The sequence below is a fragment of the Furipterus horrens genome, unplaced genomic scaffold, assembly GCF_987537825.1.
Source record: "Furipterus horrens unplaced genomic scaffold, mFurHor1.1.pri manual_scaffold_9, whole genome shotgun sequence".
Lineage (NCBI taxonomy): Eukaryota > Metazoa > Chordata > Mammalia > Chiroptera > Furipteridae > Furipterus > Furipterus horrens.
In genome coordinates, this window is record NW_028327179.1 from 99,536,052 (window position 1) to 99,549,803 (window position 13,752).

Here is a 13,752-nt window from a genome sequence, read left to right on the forward strand (position 1 = left end):
ACCAGGAATCAAACCAGTGACCTTTCTCTTTTCAGGACGCTGCCTAACCCACCGAGCCACACTGGCTAGGGTTCTTATTGGCTCTTGCTGGCCTCATTCGAGAACCTTCTAACATACCTCTCCATCCCCAAAACAAAAAGCATGCTGTAACTCTTATTAGGCTAATAGTCCTAAATCACAGCTAGGATCAGGCTGCCTTTTGCTCAAAACCCTCAGCTGCCCATTACTAACTCAATAAAATCCCACCCCCTCAGCCTGACCTCAGCCTCTTTCCAACCCTGTCCTCCAAAGCTCCCCTTTTCATACCCCACCCTCTAGCCAAATTCAATAAATTGGCATTTATTTGTACATGCCCATAACACCCCCTATTCTGGCCATGTTTCAAGTGGGGTGCCCTGTTATGGGCCTACATGAGGCAGCCAATTGATGTTCCTTTCATACATCCCTCTCTTTCTCTTCTCTCTAAAATAAATGAGTAAAATCTTTTTATTCATTTATTTTTAGAGAGAGGGGAAGGGAGGAAGAAAGAGGGAGAGACAAATGTGAGAGAGAGTATCAACTGGTTGCCTCTTTTATGTGCCCCGGCTGCAGACCAAACTCGAAACCTGGGCACGTGCCCTGACCAGGAATGAAACCAGCGACCTCTCGCTTTGCAGGACAACATCCAACCCACTGAGCCACCCCATTCGGGGCTTATCTATTTATTTTATTGGTCCCTTTTTATCCCCAAATCCCACTCACTCCTCCTGTGGGTGACAGGAATGCCTTTAATGTGTAACTTTTCATCTCTATGTGCTGTTTTGTTTTTAGGCATTTTTAATTTACACATGATATTACTGTAGCTCTCATTCAATTTCTTCCATTTTCCACCCAGCCTGGGATGTCTAAGATCAACCCACGTGACTACACGTAAACAGTATGAAGCCAATATTCCCAGTGCTCCCCAGTACTCCGTGATGCCCCTGACCACTTACTGCCTCCCAACAACCGACGCCCGGAGTGCCTTCAGCCCTCGACCACCACGCACAGGGTCCCAAACACGCCCTCTTCTCACCTGCTCTAGGTTTAAGTCAGCCCTCCGTCGCTGCTCCAGGTCAGACTCCTCCTCTTCCTCGCTCCCAGACAACAGGACAAAAACATCTGACGCGAGCCCTTTTTCTTTGCCAGGAGCACGTTTTATTGTAAGCAACTGCCAAGTCATCGAAGGGGACACCCACACAAGACCCAGGAGCCCACTCCCAAATCCCAGCGCAGCAGGCATCCGCCAGCCCAGGGAGGGGGGCAGCTGTGCGCTCCCTCTGCACCATCTGTGGGACAGTCGGTCCCAGCACTAATGTGGGAAGGGTGTCATCTGAACAACCTCAAGGAACAGCTGGCCAAACAGGAACAAACTCAAGTAACCACAGAATCAAGCTGAATCACCTCAGGTGACAAAGGAGCCGTCTGCCCTATGAGGCTGCAGAACGCAGCAGGGACGCAGCTGGGAGAGGAAGGACTGTGGCAAGAACCCAGCTCCGTCCGCTCAGCTCCCTTACCAGACTCTTCATTCTCAGCGGGGGCTTTGGGGTCCACCCCTCCTGCTCTCTCCCTCTTGGTCCTTTTGATTCAGAGAGCCCCATCCGAGAGTGCTAGGACCCCCTGCCCCCCCGAACAGGGAGCCCGCATCATGCACCCTGATCGCTGCCTAACTAGGGGGGAGTGATGCTAAAGAGCCCCAGAAACGGTTCCCTCCCAGATGGCAGGCCAGTCCCCATGTTAGGAACACCTTCTACAACTCTGCAAATTAAAAAAAAAAAAACGAGTGTTGGGCTGTACTTTTTTTCTTAAATCAACTAAAATCTAATTCCAAAAAAAGTTCTTCAGAGCAGGGTGAGCAGTTCATTTAAATTATTTCTTCTACTTGTTATTAATAAGGAAACTACAAAAGAAGAGGAAACAGAGGATCATGTTTCCCAGAGCTCTTCTGCGCGCCTGCTCACTTCTTTGGCCTGACCCCACCCCATGGGAGGACCTGAATATCTAGGACAGGCCCTCAAACCAACCCCAGCCCACGAGCATCATCGTGGATGGGAAAACCCAAGACTTGAAGGTGCCCAAGACACAGCAAACTCAGCAGCAGGGTAGACAGCAGGGACAGGCCTGGCCCCGCCCCTCCGAACACAGATCTGGGGACTCAGGCTCGGGCCGGGCGGCTGCTTGGCCAAGGTTAAGCAAATCAAAGCGAGCCCCCCCCCCCCCCCCCCCCCCGCAGGAAGAAGTCAGTCCCTGACTCTGCACAGTGTCTCATCGGGAGACCAATGCCAGTCCCCTCGGCCCACCCCCGGACAGGCGAGGGGCTGGCACCCTTAAAGTAGGCCATTGGGCCTTCCGGGCTCCAGGGCCAGCCCGCCACGCTCCCGCTGGTGGATCTTCTGGTGCTGCAGCAGGTGCTGCTTCTGCACGAAGCTCCGCTCGCACTCGGGGCAGGTGTAGGGCCGCTCGCCCGTGTGGATGCGCTGGTGCCGCACCAGATCCGACGGGTGGCTGAAGCTCTTGCCGCAGTAGCCACAGATGAGGGAGCTCCGGCTCTTCCTCCAGGGGATGTGGCCGGGCAGGGCGACCAGGCTGTTGGGCGAGAACCTCTCCTGGACGCGCTGACCACCACTGGGCCCCTCCTGCAAGTGGCAGCGCTGGTGGGTCACCAGGCTCACCCTGCAGCTGAAGCTCCTCATGCAGATGTCACACTGGTGCTGTTTTGCCTTCTTGGACTGGGGCTTCAGCCGTGGCCGGGGCCTCAGGCTCTCCTCGGGCTCCGAGGCAGCGGCAGGCTCCCACCCTGCGTGGGTCCGCAGATAGCTGGCCAGCTGCTGCTCACAGCGGAAGCTGAGCTCGCACTCAGGACATTCGAAGGGGCTGGGGCCGGCAAGGTCCCTTTGCAGCTTCAGGCCCTGTGCACATTCCTGACCCAGCTGCACCTGCCGAATGGCCTTCTGCTTCGGGGGGCAGCCCAGACTTCTGTCACTGCCAGGGTCTCTGCTGCCATCCATGGGCTCCTCCAGATTGGTATCCCTGGGATCTGATTCCAAGAGGACAGAACTGCCCTGACCGTCCCAGAGCTCAGTCTGCGCCGGGCTCAGGAAAGCCTGCTCTTCCGCCATGCCCGAGAACTCTCCAGAAAGATCCGTGGAGCGTTCCTGTTCCCGTGGGGACTCTATCTCCTGCTTGATCATAACCCCTTCTGCTGCCAAAACAAAGAAAGCCAACAAAGAAAGATCATAGTCTAAGCTAAACAGACATCTGTGAATTCCGGAAGGGCTCAAGGCAAAGGATCAAGGGAATTAGAATAATTTGGAGAATTAAGAGACCAACTGGCTTCCAAAACCTGGAAAACGAACCTTTACTCAGGTGGAGACATGCTGATTGGAAATCTGAATACATCGTTCTTATAGAACAACATTATAAACGACAGTTCCCCAAGCTTGTCCTCAAATTTGTATTTAGTCTCGGAAAAATGGCTAAATATACTGAAAAACTATACTCATTTAGGAGAGTGTTAAAGTAATAAATAAGAAAGATTAAAAAATAAATAAATAAACCTATAGCTTAAAAATTCATGTACCCAGCTGTTCTTCCTTCACGTTCCCACCAAATAACTTGGTTACCACGCTTTCCACCCCTGAGACCGACCAACCCTACTCTCAAGGCTCTGCGGGTTTTGACTGAAGTCTGACATGGTCATGAATCTGGAGAGTTCCACACAGTAGTAAGGAGTTAAGACACACATACAACAGATGAATGAATGATAACCAGAGAAGAGCCTGGAATAAAACGATGCCACATGAGGTTACTGATCATCGGTGTGTGGCAGTTCAGCAGTTTAGGCTGCAGGGAGTGGGAAGGGGGATGGAATATTCTGGAGCCACTCACCTGGGTGGACACCGCCAAGGCCTTCCTCCTCCAAGTCACCCAGCATCTCTGTACCCAACTCCGCCTCTCCTTCTGGCTGGCCGAGGACCTCTGGGTTGGAAACGGCACAGGGTGAGTCCAGGAGAGTAAAACCTCATTGCACACTGGTCATTTGTCGATGAACAAGGTGACCAATGTCAAGGAGTCAATATTGAAACTTTGAGAGGGAAGGGGGAAGAGGGAAGGGGGGAAAGAAGGGGAAGGGTCTAGTCAAGGAACTGCTATAAATGGCCCATGGACACGGACAACGGGGTGGGGACTGACTGTGGGGGGGGGGGAAGGTGGGCGGGGCGGGGGAGAGCAATGGGGGAAAAGTGGGACGCCTGTAATAGAACAACCATTTAAAAAACGAAAGAAAAAACAACTTTGCGAGGTTCAAAGTACTGTTGTCGTCACTAACCCCTAGCAGTCCGGGACAACTGGAAAACTGCGGCCCACTGGAGTGACGCACGCGGCTAAGTGCCCTGCGGTGGTCTCGCACCGGCCCCCGTGGCGCAGGCCGTGGGGCGCAGGAGCCCGCCGCCCAGCTGCCCAGCACCGGCGCGCCCTCGTACGTCCCGGGTCCCAAGTGCGGCCCCCTTTCGGGTGCCTGATGCCATCTGTGCTCCAGCACCCCAGGCCGAGGCAGGCGCTGACAGACAGGGCAGCAGCCACCCGCAGAGCACATGCCCCAGCCGGGGTCACAGTGACCTCTGACCCGTTTGCTACTCCCCTGCCCTCCCTCAATCGGCTCCTGTGGCCTTCCTGACAATGCTCCATGGACCGAGGCTGGAAAGGTGATATCTACCAAACCACATGCGTGGCTGGTGTCACAGCGAGTGTTCTGCACAGCAAAATATAATTAAGCAGCACTCCTAACCGACACAAAATAAACACTGAGACCGCGACTGGCTGCGACTCCAGCCGAGTGCCAATGACGACTGTTGGTCACCCCGTGCTGCCTGTCATCCCAGGCTAACAAAGGCTCTCCTATCAAAGCCTTCAGTATAAAGGCAGCAGAGGACCCCTCGCCACGCCATGCTACAGAGCGCACGATGGCATCTTCTCTGGTAGAAAATATTATCAAGATCTGACCACGTGACCACAGAGAAGAGCCGTCCTCGTGCCCCGAGGACCCGGCGACCCACTTCTCAGCCCGGGCCAGGCCGGGCCGGTAGGACGGCCGCGGGAGTGCTGGGGAGGAAGCCGCCGCTTACTCAGGGACACGAGCGTCTCGTAGTTACTCATCATCACGTTTCTGTACAGCTCCTTCTGCCAGTCCTCCAGGTTCTCCCACTCCTGCTCCGAGAAGCAGACTCCGTCATTGTCCAGTGACCGGGACACCTGAAATCACAGAGGTCCCACAGTGAGTGTCCCCAGTCTCAGCCAGGAGGGAAAAGCCAGCCACTGAGTCTTAAATAAGTGGGTGACCTTGGGGGCCTCCACCGCGCTGCCCGGGGGCAGCCGCAGGACCCAGAAGTTCCTGTTTCTCAGCAGGTTCTCCATGTTCTCCAGCCGCCGCTGCAGCAGCCCGTACTCCTGCAGCAGCGTCCCCAGCACGGCCCACTTGCCCTCCAGCTGGTTCCCGAACTCCAAGGTCATCTTCTCGAAGTCGGCCAGCTTCTTCTCCATGGTCTCCATGCGTCTCTCCAGGCTCTGTATCTGCGCGGCCTGGGACTCCACCTTCTTCTCCACGGCCTGGATGGCGGCCACCACGGTCTGCAGGGGGATCTCCACGGTCTGAATGTGGGGGCCCTCCTCTGGCGCAGGTGGGGGCGGCGGGGAAGAAGTCAGAGGTGCGGCGCGGCGCTTCCTCCTGTGCTGAAGAACCAGACACAGGGTCGGTCAGCCAGCGCCATTCCCGAGCATCAGGCAAAGAAAACACTGGGCCGGAGGGTCCTGCCAGGACCGAGCTTCTACTTTTTTAAAATTTAGAAAGTATGTTATTTGTATTCTGGTACTGCAAATTATACCTGCATTTTGTAATAAAAAATATTGAAAAGCAGAAAGGAAGGGGGGGGATTATGTAAAATACCACTGTCCAGAAATAAACTATCAGAACTTTGGTATATTTCCTATAAGTTTTTTCATCTTATTAATTTATTTTTTCTTTCAAAAAAATTGAAATAATATTTTACATATGTTTTGTTATCTGTGTTTCATACCTAGCATTGCCTCTAAGACTTTTCTGTGTCAGGATTCTTCTTTTTTTTTTTAAATCCACACTTGAGGATATGTTTATTGATTTTAGAGAGAGAGGAAGGAAGGGAGGCAGGGAGAGAGGAAGGAAGGAATGAAGGGAGGGGGAGAGAGAGAGATGTCAATATGAAAGAAAAACACCAATCAGTTGCCTCCCATACACGCCCTGACCAGGGATTGAACCTGCAACCTTAGTGTATCAGGACGATGTTCTAACTCCCTGAGCCACCCGGCCAGGGCAGGATTCATTTTTTAAACCAATTTGTTTCTATTTGCTGTTTTGGACTATTGGTGATGCTTTGCTCTGATAAATGATACAATTTACATCTACTCTTGACTCCACGTTCCTGACTTCATCGCTGATCACGTGCCCCTTGCTAGAAACCTTCCAGCCGCTCCTCATGATGAAGGTCCCTTAGCAGGGCCTGCCAGCTCCGCTCCTTCATCTTTGCACCCTAGCAGCTGGGATGAGTGAAGGACACCCTGAGTCCTTCAGAAGCATGCACTGCAATGACCTAAGCCGATGGCATTCTTCTTCTGCTTCTCATTTGTACAGTCTCTCCCTGACCGCAGGAAAGTCACTGTGGCTGAAGCTCACAATGACTAAAGCCGACACCTGGGGTCTTCCTGAAACTGTCCTCTTAGCCCCGCCGCCCCACAGCATGTTCCCATGTCTGTCCCAACCCCCAAAGCATCATATCCTGTTCCATGGCCCACACTCTTCACGGCTGCTTCCCTCCCCACGAGACCAAGGCACCAGGAAGGAAGAGGGTTATTGGCCGTTCAACTTTGCCTTCCATGAACTACCCGCTGAAGTCTTAGCCACTCACCTCTTGGGTTACCTGACTTTTCCCTCCTGTCTCCTAGGACGTCACTGTAAATGCTGGACACTAATCTTTACCAGTTATATACTTGTATGTTGCAAATATCTTTTTCTTCTCTTTTTGCTTTACTCTCTTCAGTATCATTTGATAAAAACTCCTTAGCTTTAATTGATTTAAGTTTTATTAGTATATTAATACTCTTATAGTTTGAACATTTGTGTCAGATATTTTTAAGAAACTATAATCCATAATACAGTCTTTGGTTCTGACTTTCCCATGTAAGCGCTTATCTCAGCTAGCATTGATACTTGTTTATGGCCCAAGACTCGATCTTCATATGGAAAAATAACAGATCTAACATTATACAATGAAAAATCCATCCTTTACCCACTGATCGCAATGCTCTCTGTCATAAATCATGTTTTCTTACATATCAGTCTGTTTCTGGCACCTGTATTCTGTTCTATGGGTCCATTTTTCTACCGTTTTACCAATATTACCATCTTAATGACCACTGCTTCTTTGAAAATTATTGGTATCTTGTAAGGCAAGTCCCGCCTTCTCATTTTACAGGAGTATATTGACTATTTGGGGCCTGTTGATATTCTACAAATTTGAAAGGTTTCACAAAAATATCTAGAAATTTTTGCTGGAACTGCCTCAAATTCACAGGTAAATCTGAGAAGTGACATCTTTTGGGTGAAATGTTTCAATCCATGCACCTACTGTACACTCCTTTTTAAAGGTAGTTTTGATTATCTTTCAATATTTAAACACATTTCCAAGGTACTTGTTCCAGTCACCAACTGCCATATGACAGCTCCTAAAACTTAGCAGCGTAAGACAACATCTATATTGCTCATGAATCTGTAATTAAATGAGGGTTTGACAGGGACAGTTTGTGTCTGCCCCACTCCATGCCACCTAGAGCAAGCCACAGGCAGGCAGGCCCTGGCACGCCCTGCGGAGTCCCAAGCCACATGGAGAGGGCGCAAGTGACGTCCTGTCCAAGAGCCCTACCGAGGGTCCAGTCCACGGTCAGCATCAACCACCAGGACACTGTCATTACCAACGAGGTTTTTTTGCTTTCCCTCTTTTTTGTTCATTTATCTCTCTGTACATCAAAATTATATACGAGGTCTGTCCAGAAGGTGTCCAGCCATGTACTATGAAAAACAGACATTTATTGAAGAAGATACAAGAAACACTGTACATCAGACAATGATGCCTTGGTCCCCTTCAAAGTAGGCACCTTGGGACTTCACACAGTTCTTCCATCACCATCAGCTACCCCGTCGTATTTTCCTGAATCTCACTGATGGTCTGAAATCCCTTCCCTTTCAAAGGTGATTTTTAATTTTGGGGGTAAAAGCCAGAAGCCGCAGGGCGCCAAATCTGGGCTGTAGGGGGGCTGAGTCACCTGGGTGATTTGAGGTGTCTCCAAAACACTCTGCATGAGACATGATGCGTGAGTAGGCGTGTTGTTGTGATGAAGCTGCCAATCACCAGCTGCCAATAGCTACATCCCTCTGAATCATCTGAATAGTTGCCGTGGAGGAATGTTCAAGCTTAGCACAAAACTTGATGCAGATTCATTGCTCCACTTGCTCAGTCATTTTGAATGCGACAGCCACACAGTGCACATGCTCACTCAATGGCATCTACTGCCCCCACTGACTAGTACAGTGAAGTCGTCATTGCTCACGCGTGTGCATTCCAGTCCACTCTCCTTGGCTGCCAGGTTACATCGGTGTTGCACCAACTGTTCTCGTTATATTAACAATGACTGGACTTTTTCTGGACACAGCTCGTGTCTGGGATAGATACATTGGAAAAAGAAATCCTGTCCTCTCTATATGTGCTGTGCAATATAACAGCCACTACAAATATGTGGCTGTTTAAAGTTAAATGGATTGAAATTTAATTAAAAGTGTAAGTTCCTCAGTCACACAACCTACATTTCAAGTGCTCACTAACCACATGTAACTGTGGCTCCTTTGCTGAGCAGAGCAGAGAGACTGCATCACGCCAGAGAGTCCTACTGGAGGGAGGCACTATGCCCTTAGTAACTACTTTCTGCTTGATACAATACTCAGGCAATGTTAAAATCTACTTTCACAGTGAATTTTCCCTGCTGTTTTATCAATTTTTTAAAATATATTTTGCAGCTATATAATTAGGTGCACATAAGATCAGAAACACCGGCCCTGGCTGCTGTGGCTCAGTGGATTGAGCGTCAGCCTGCGAGCCAAGTGTCGCTGGTTCGATTCCCAGTCAGGGCACATGACTAGGTTGCACATCAGGTCCCCAGTTGGGGGCACGAGTGAGAGGCAACCACACAGTGATGTTTCTCTCCCTCTCTTTCTCCTTTCCCCTCTCTCTAAAAATAAATAAATTATTTTAAAAAAAATTAGAAATGCCATATCTACCTAATACAAAAATTGTATTAGCGCTCTACCTTTAGCAATATTAATATAGTTAAGCCAATTTCCTTTTCTTTTTCAATATTCTTTTCTTTTTTAAAAGATTTTATTTATTTACTTTTAGAGAGAGGGGAAGGTAAGGGCGAAAGAGAGGGAGAGAAGCATCTGCCCCAACCAGTCTGGGAGGCAACCCAGGCATGTGCCCTGACTGGAAAGCTGACTGATGACCTTTTGCTTTGCAGGACAACACCCAACCAACTGAGCCACACTGCTCAGGGCTAGACTTACCCATTTCCATGGAGTACCACACTTTCTTACATTTTTAGACTTTCCAATTGGGATCATTTTCCTTTAACTGAAACTATATCCTTTAGAATTTCCTTTAATGACAGTGTATTGGTAGGCAATTTTAATCTGTCTGAAAATATCTTCTCTTTACCCTTGTTTATGAAAGATATTTTTGCAGAGTATAAAAACCTGGGGTCCCAGTTACTTTCTTTCAGCTCACTGATGACATCACTCTACTGTTATCTGGCTTCCCCTGTTGCTTTTGAGAAGCTGGATCTCATAGTCTTATAATAGTTCATCTAAAGGTACTTGGTCTTGTTTCTCTGGCTGCTTTTAAGAAGTCTCTCTGCCATGTACTCTGCGCTTTCACTAGTATGTGTCTAGATAGAGATTTCTTTTTGTTTATCCTGACTGGGTCCTACTGGGTTTCCATGTATTAGTATTTACATCAGTCCAATAGTATCCACAACAGTATCCTGTGTGTGTGTGTTCCTTCTGGATTTTCAATATGTTCTTCTTCTGGAATTTCAGTGTCTGAAACCTTTGAAGGTCTAAATTTGTTGCCCATTATTTTTACTGGCTTTTCCTCATAGTTGTTTTTTTTTTTTTTTAATGTGTTTATTGATTCTAGAGAGGAGGAAGGGAGGGAGGGACAGAAACATCAGTGTAAGAGAGAAACATTGATTGGCCATCTTCCATACTGGCCAGGGTTCCTCAGTTTTTCATTGTTTGCTTGGTCATTTTTTTTTTTTTATTGTGAATTCATTTCTCTTAGAATTTTATCTACGAGAATTATCTGAATTTGAGTTCAATGTAGACTCCTCCAGAGAAGATTCATGTTTATTTTTCATAAACACTGGAGGATCCACTTTAAACTAAATTCTCTGCTTGAGGTTTCTTGGAGCATCCAGGTCATATAAGTTCAGGCACTAAACCCACGTAAGAGTCAGCAGTTTTCAAGAGGCACCATGCACCTCTCTGCAGGACCCAGGTTTAAAATATGTAATATGCTCAGCAACTACCTGGGGCAAGAGCTTACTTTCAGTTCACCCTTTGAAGTCTCAGCTTCAGGCGATTCCAGCAGGAGGCTTCCTGGACTCCTCACCTTAGGCTCTGAGTTTCGCCTTCTATTTTCCAGGCCCCTGAGGTCATGGACGCCATAGCTGAATGTTCCGCAAAAGCCCTCAAAGATGGTTTCAGAATCCTAGCTATCTCTTAAGAGCTCCCTCTTTCACTTAGTTTTTGGGCTCCAACTGTTCTTTACGAACAACGAACATATATTTCAAATATATTTGTTTTCCCCCCAGCATTTTTAGTTGTTTTCATCATGACACCTACTTGGCCACCCTGTCAAATAGGAGGTACAAAACCCTTATCTGAAGAGAAAATGTCTGAGATCAGAAGCATGCTCAAAGACAACTTAAGTACATTCTACAAAGACAGGCGCATAAGGTACTTAAAGCATAGCTTTGAATTTTGGAGGATCTTTAAGGCTTCCTTTGAAAAACATCTCTGTTGATGACGCGTAAGTAACTGTGCACTCCGGAGGTTAGTAAACTGGTCCTCCTGCCCTACTTTCCCACTCATTTGGTCTTGAACAAAAGCCAACTCTTTGACTGGATCACCTCAGTTCAAGGAGTCAGAGGAGGTAAATACTGCGAACATTTGTGTCTTGTCTTCACAGCTGAACTGCACTTCCTTGAAAGCAAACGCTGTGCTCTCCAAGTCTTCCGATCCTCCCCTGCTTAGTTCTTACCTACTCCCTGCAGGAATCAAACAGCTCCGGCCAGGCGGCTCAGCTGGGCGGGGCGGCGTCCCCTGCACCAAAAGGTTGCGGGTTCGATCCCCGGGTCGGGGCGTAAGGGAGGCAACCGATCGATGCTTTTCTCTCTTTCTCTCCCTTCTTCTCTAAAATCAATAAAAACCTCCTCGGGTGAGGACTTAAAAAAAAAAAAATCAATGGGTAAAAAAAAAAAAAAAAAATCAATGGGGTAAAAAAAAAAAAAACCAACCTATGAACGCATACATAAGTGGAACAACGAATCGATGTTTCTCTCTCTCCCTCCCTCTCCCTTCCTCTCTCTATCAAAAAATCAATAATAAAAAAAACAAAAACAAAAAAAAAAGCCAATTAAATTCCAGCCCTGGCTGGGTGTCGTCGGCATACTCCAAGGTTGCGGGTTCGATCTCCGCTCAGGGCACAAACAAGAGGCAACCGATGACTGTACAAATAAGTGGGGCAGCAAATGGATGCTTCTGCCTCTGTCTCTCCTTTTCTCTCTCTCTCTCTCTCTCTCACTAAATAAATAGAAATAAATAAAATTTTAAGTTCCACCTGCCCTTTCCATAGCGCATCCTCTGCATCACCACGCGAACCACCCGGAATAACGTGAGCTGGCCGAGCCGGCGGGGGCCGTGGAGACTCTCCAGCAACTAGTCCAGCGCTCCGTTCCCGGCGAGGCGCGCGGAGGCCCAGGGCGGCGCGGCTGAGCGCGGAGTTGCGGCTGAATCCCGTTTCCTGCCTCCGCGCCCGGGGTTTCCCTCGCCCCCAGCGCCGCGTCCTGCCGGGCCAGGGGCGCCGCGACAGCCCCACCAACAAAACGCAGCCGCCACCCCGCGAGCGAACACCTGTCCCCGGGGAGAGGCAGCCCAGCCCGACTTCCACCTGCGGCTGCAACCCCGCGACAGAAGTCCGTAGCGGGACAATGTGGCAGAAGGAACCAGCGCAGCACAATGGCCGAGAGCGAGCCGGTGGCGGACCAGCCGAGAGCCCCCCCGGGGTCCCCGGAGCACCCCGCGAGCTCGCCCGCAGCGCAGGAGCCCCAGAGTTTCCAACCCGCGCCCCTCTCCAGCCTGGAAACGGGCTCTCTTTGGGCACCACGGAGAAAACGCGTGGGGGACGGTCCCCAACCCAAGAACAGGGAACAAGCCTCAGAGAAGTTTCCCGGCGACGGCGCGTGGCGCGGGGGCTCCGGCCCGACGCGGAAGGAACCGGACAGGGGAGGGCAGAGCCCTGGGGTCGCGGGGGCAGGTCGCTGCTCACCAGCGCCAGCGCAGCCCGGGGGACACCCAGCCCCGCCCCGGGGCTCCGCCATCCCGAACGCACCCCCGAGCCGCGCCAGGGGGACTCTTACCCGAGCGGACGCCGATTCCGCCATTGCTGCCAGTCGCAGGTCACCAGCGGAGCCCCGCCTGATACCTCTCGGACTGCGCGCGGGTCTGCTGGGCGTCCCCTGCCCCTCCTCGCAGCCACCACCGCTCCGTGTTGACACAAGGCCAAGACTGGCTCCGGCTGCTCGTCCTCAGCGCGCGGGATTCCCATTGCGCCGCGGTGCGGCCGGAGGGCGAACAGCAGCCCCGCGCGCCCGGAGAGAGAGTGAGAGTGAGTGAGTGAGTGAGTGTGTGTGTGTGTGTGTGTGTGTGTGTTCTCTGTGTGTGTGTTACGTGCCCTGTGTATGTGTGTGGTCTCTCTGTGTGTGTTAGGTGCCCTCTGTGTGTGTGGGCTCTCTGTGTTATGTGCCCAGTGCTCGTGTGTTATGTCTGTGTGTGTGTTATGTGCCCAGTGTGTGTGTGTGTTATGTCTGTGTGTGTGTTATGTGCCGTGTGTGTGTGTGTGATGTCTCTCTGTGTGTGTTATGTGCCCAGTGTGTGTGTGGTCTCTCTGTGTGTTATGTGCCCAGTGCTCGTGTGTTATGTCTGTGTGTGTGTTATGTGCCCAGTGTGTGTGTGTGTTATGTCTGTGTGTGTGTTATGTGCCGTGTGTGTGTGTGTGTGATGTCTCTCTGTGTGTTATGTGCCCAGTGTGTGTGTGTGTGTGTTATGTCCCTCTGTGTGTTATGTGCCGTGTGTTTGTGTGTTATGTCCCTCTGTGTGTTATGTGCCCAGTGTGTGTGTGTGTGTGTGTTATGTCCCTCTGTGTGTTATGTGCCCAGTGTGTGTGTGTGTGTTATGTCTCTGTGTGTGTTATGTGCCCAGTGTATGTGTGTGTGTGTTACATCCCTCTGTGTGTGTTATGTGCCCAGTGTGTGTGTGTGTGTGTTATGTCCCTCTGTGTGTTATGTGCCGTGTGTTTGTGTGTTATGTCCCTCTGTGTG

The 13,752-nt window shown here is 50.2% G+C and overlaps 1 protein-coding gene across 1 annotated transcript; it reads right to left on the reverse strand.

Annotated features, from left to right (window-relative positions):
• Positions 1-2,247: 2,247 nt before the first annotated feature.
• On the reverse strand, positions 2,248-12,885 carry ZNF212 (zinc finger protein 212). The gene is made up of 5 exons (XM_090287640.1): positions 12,793-12,885; positions 5,356-5,745; positions 5,142-5,268; positions 3,907-3,996; positions 2,248-3,220 (listed from the first exon to the last, which is right to left on the reverse strand). The coding sequence occupies exons 1-5, from the start codon at positions 12,814-12,816 to the stop codon at positions 2,346-2,348; spliced, it is 1,506 nt and encodes a 501-aa protein (XP_090143766.1). The 5' UTR covers positions 12,817-12,885; the 3' UTR covers positions 2,248-2,345.
• Positions 12,886-13,752: the final 867 nt, after the last annotated feature.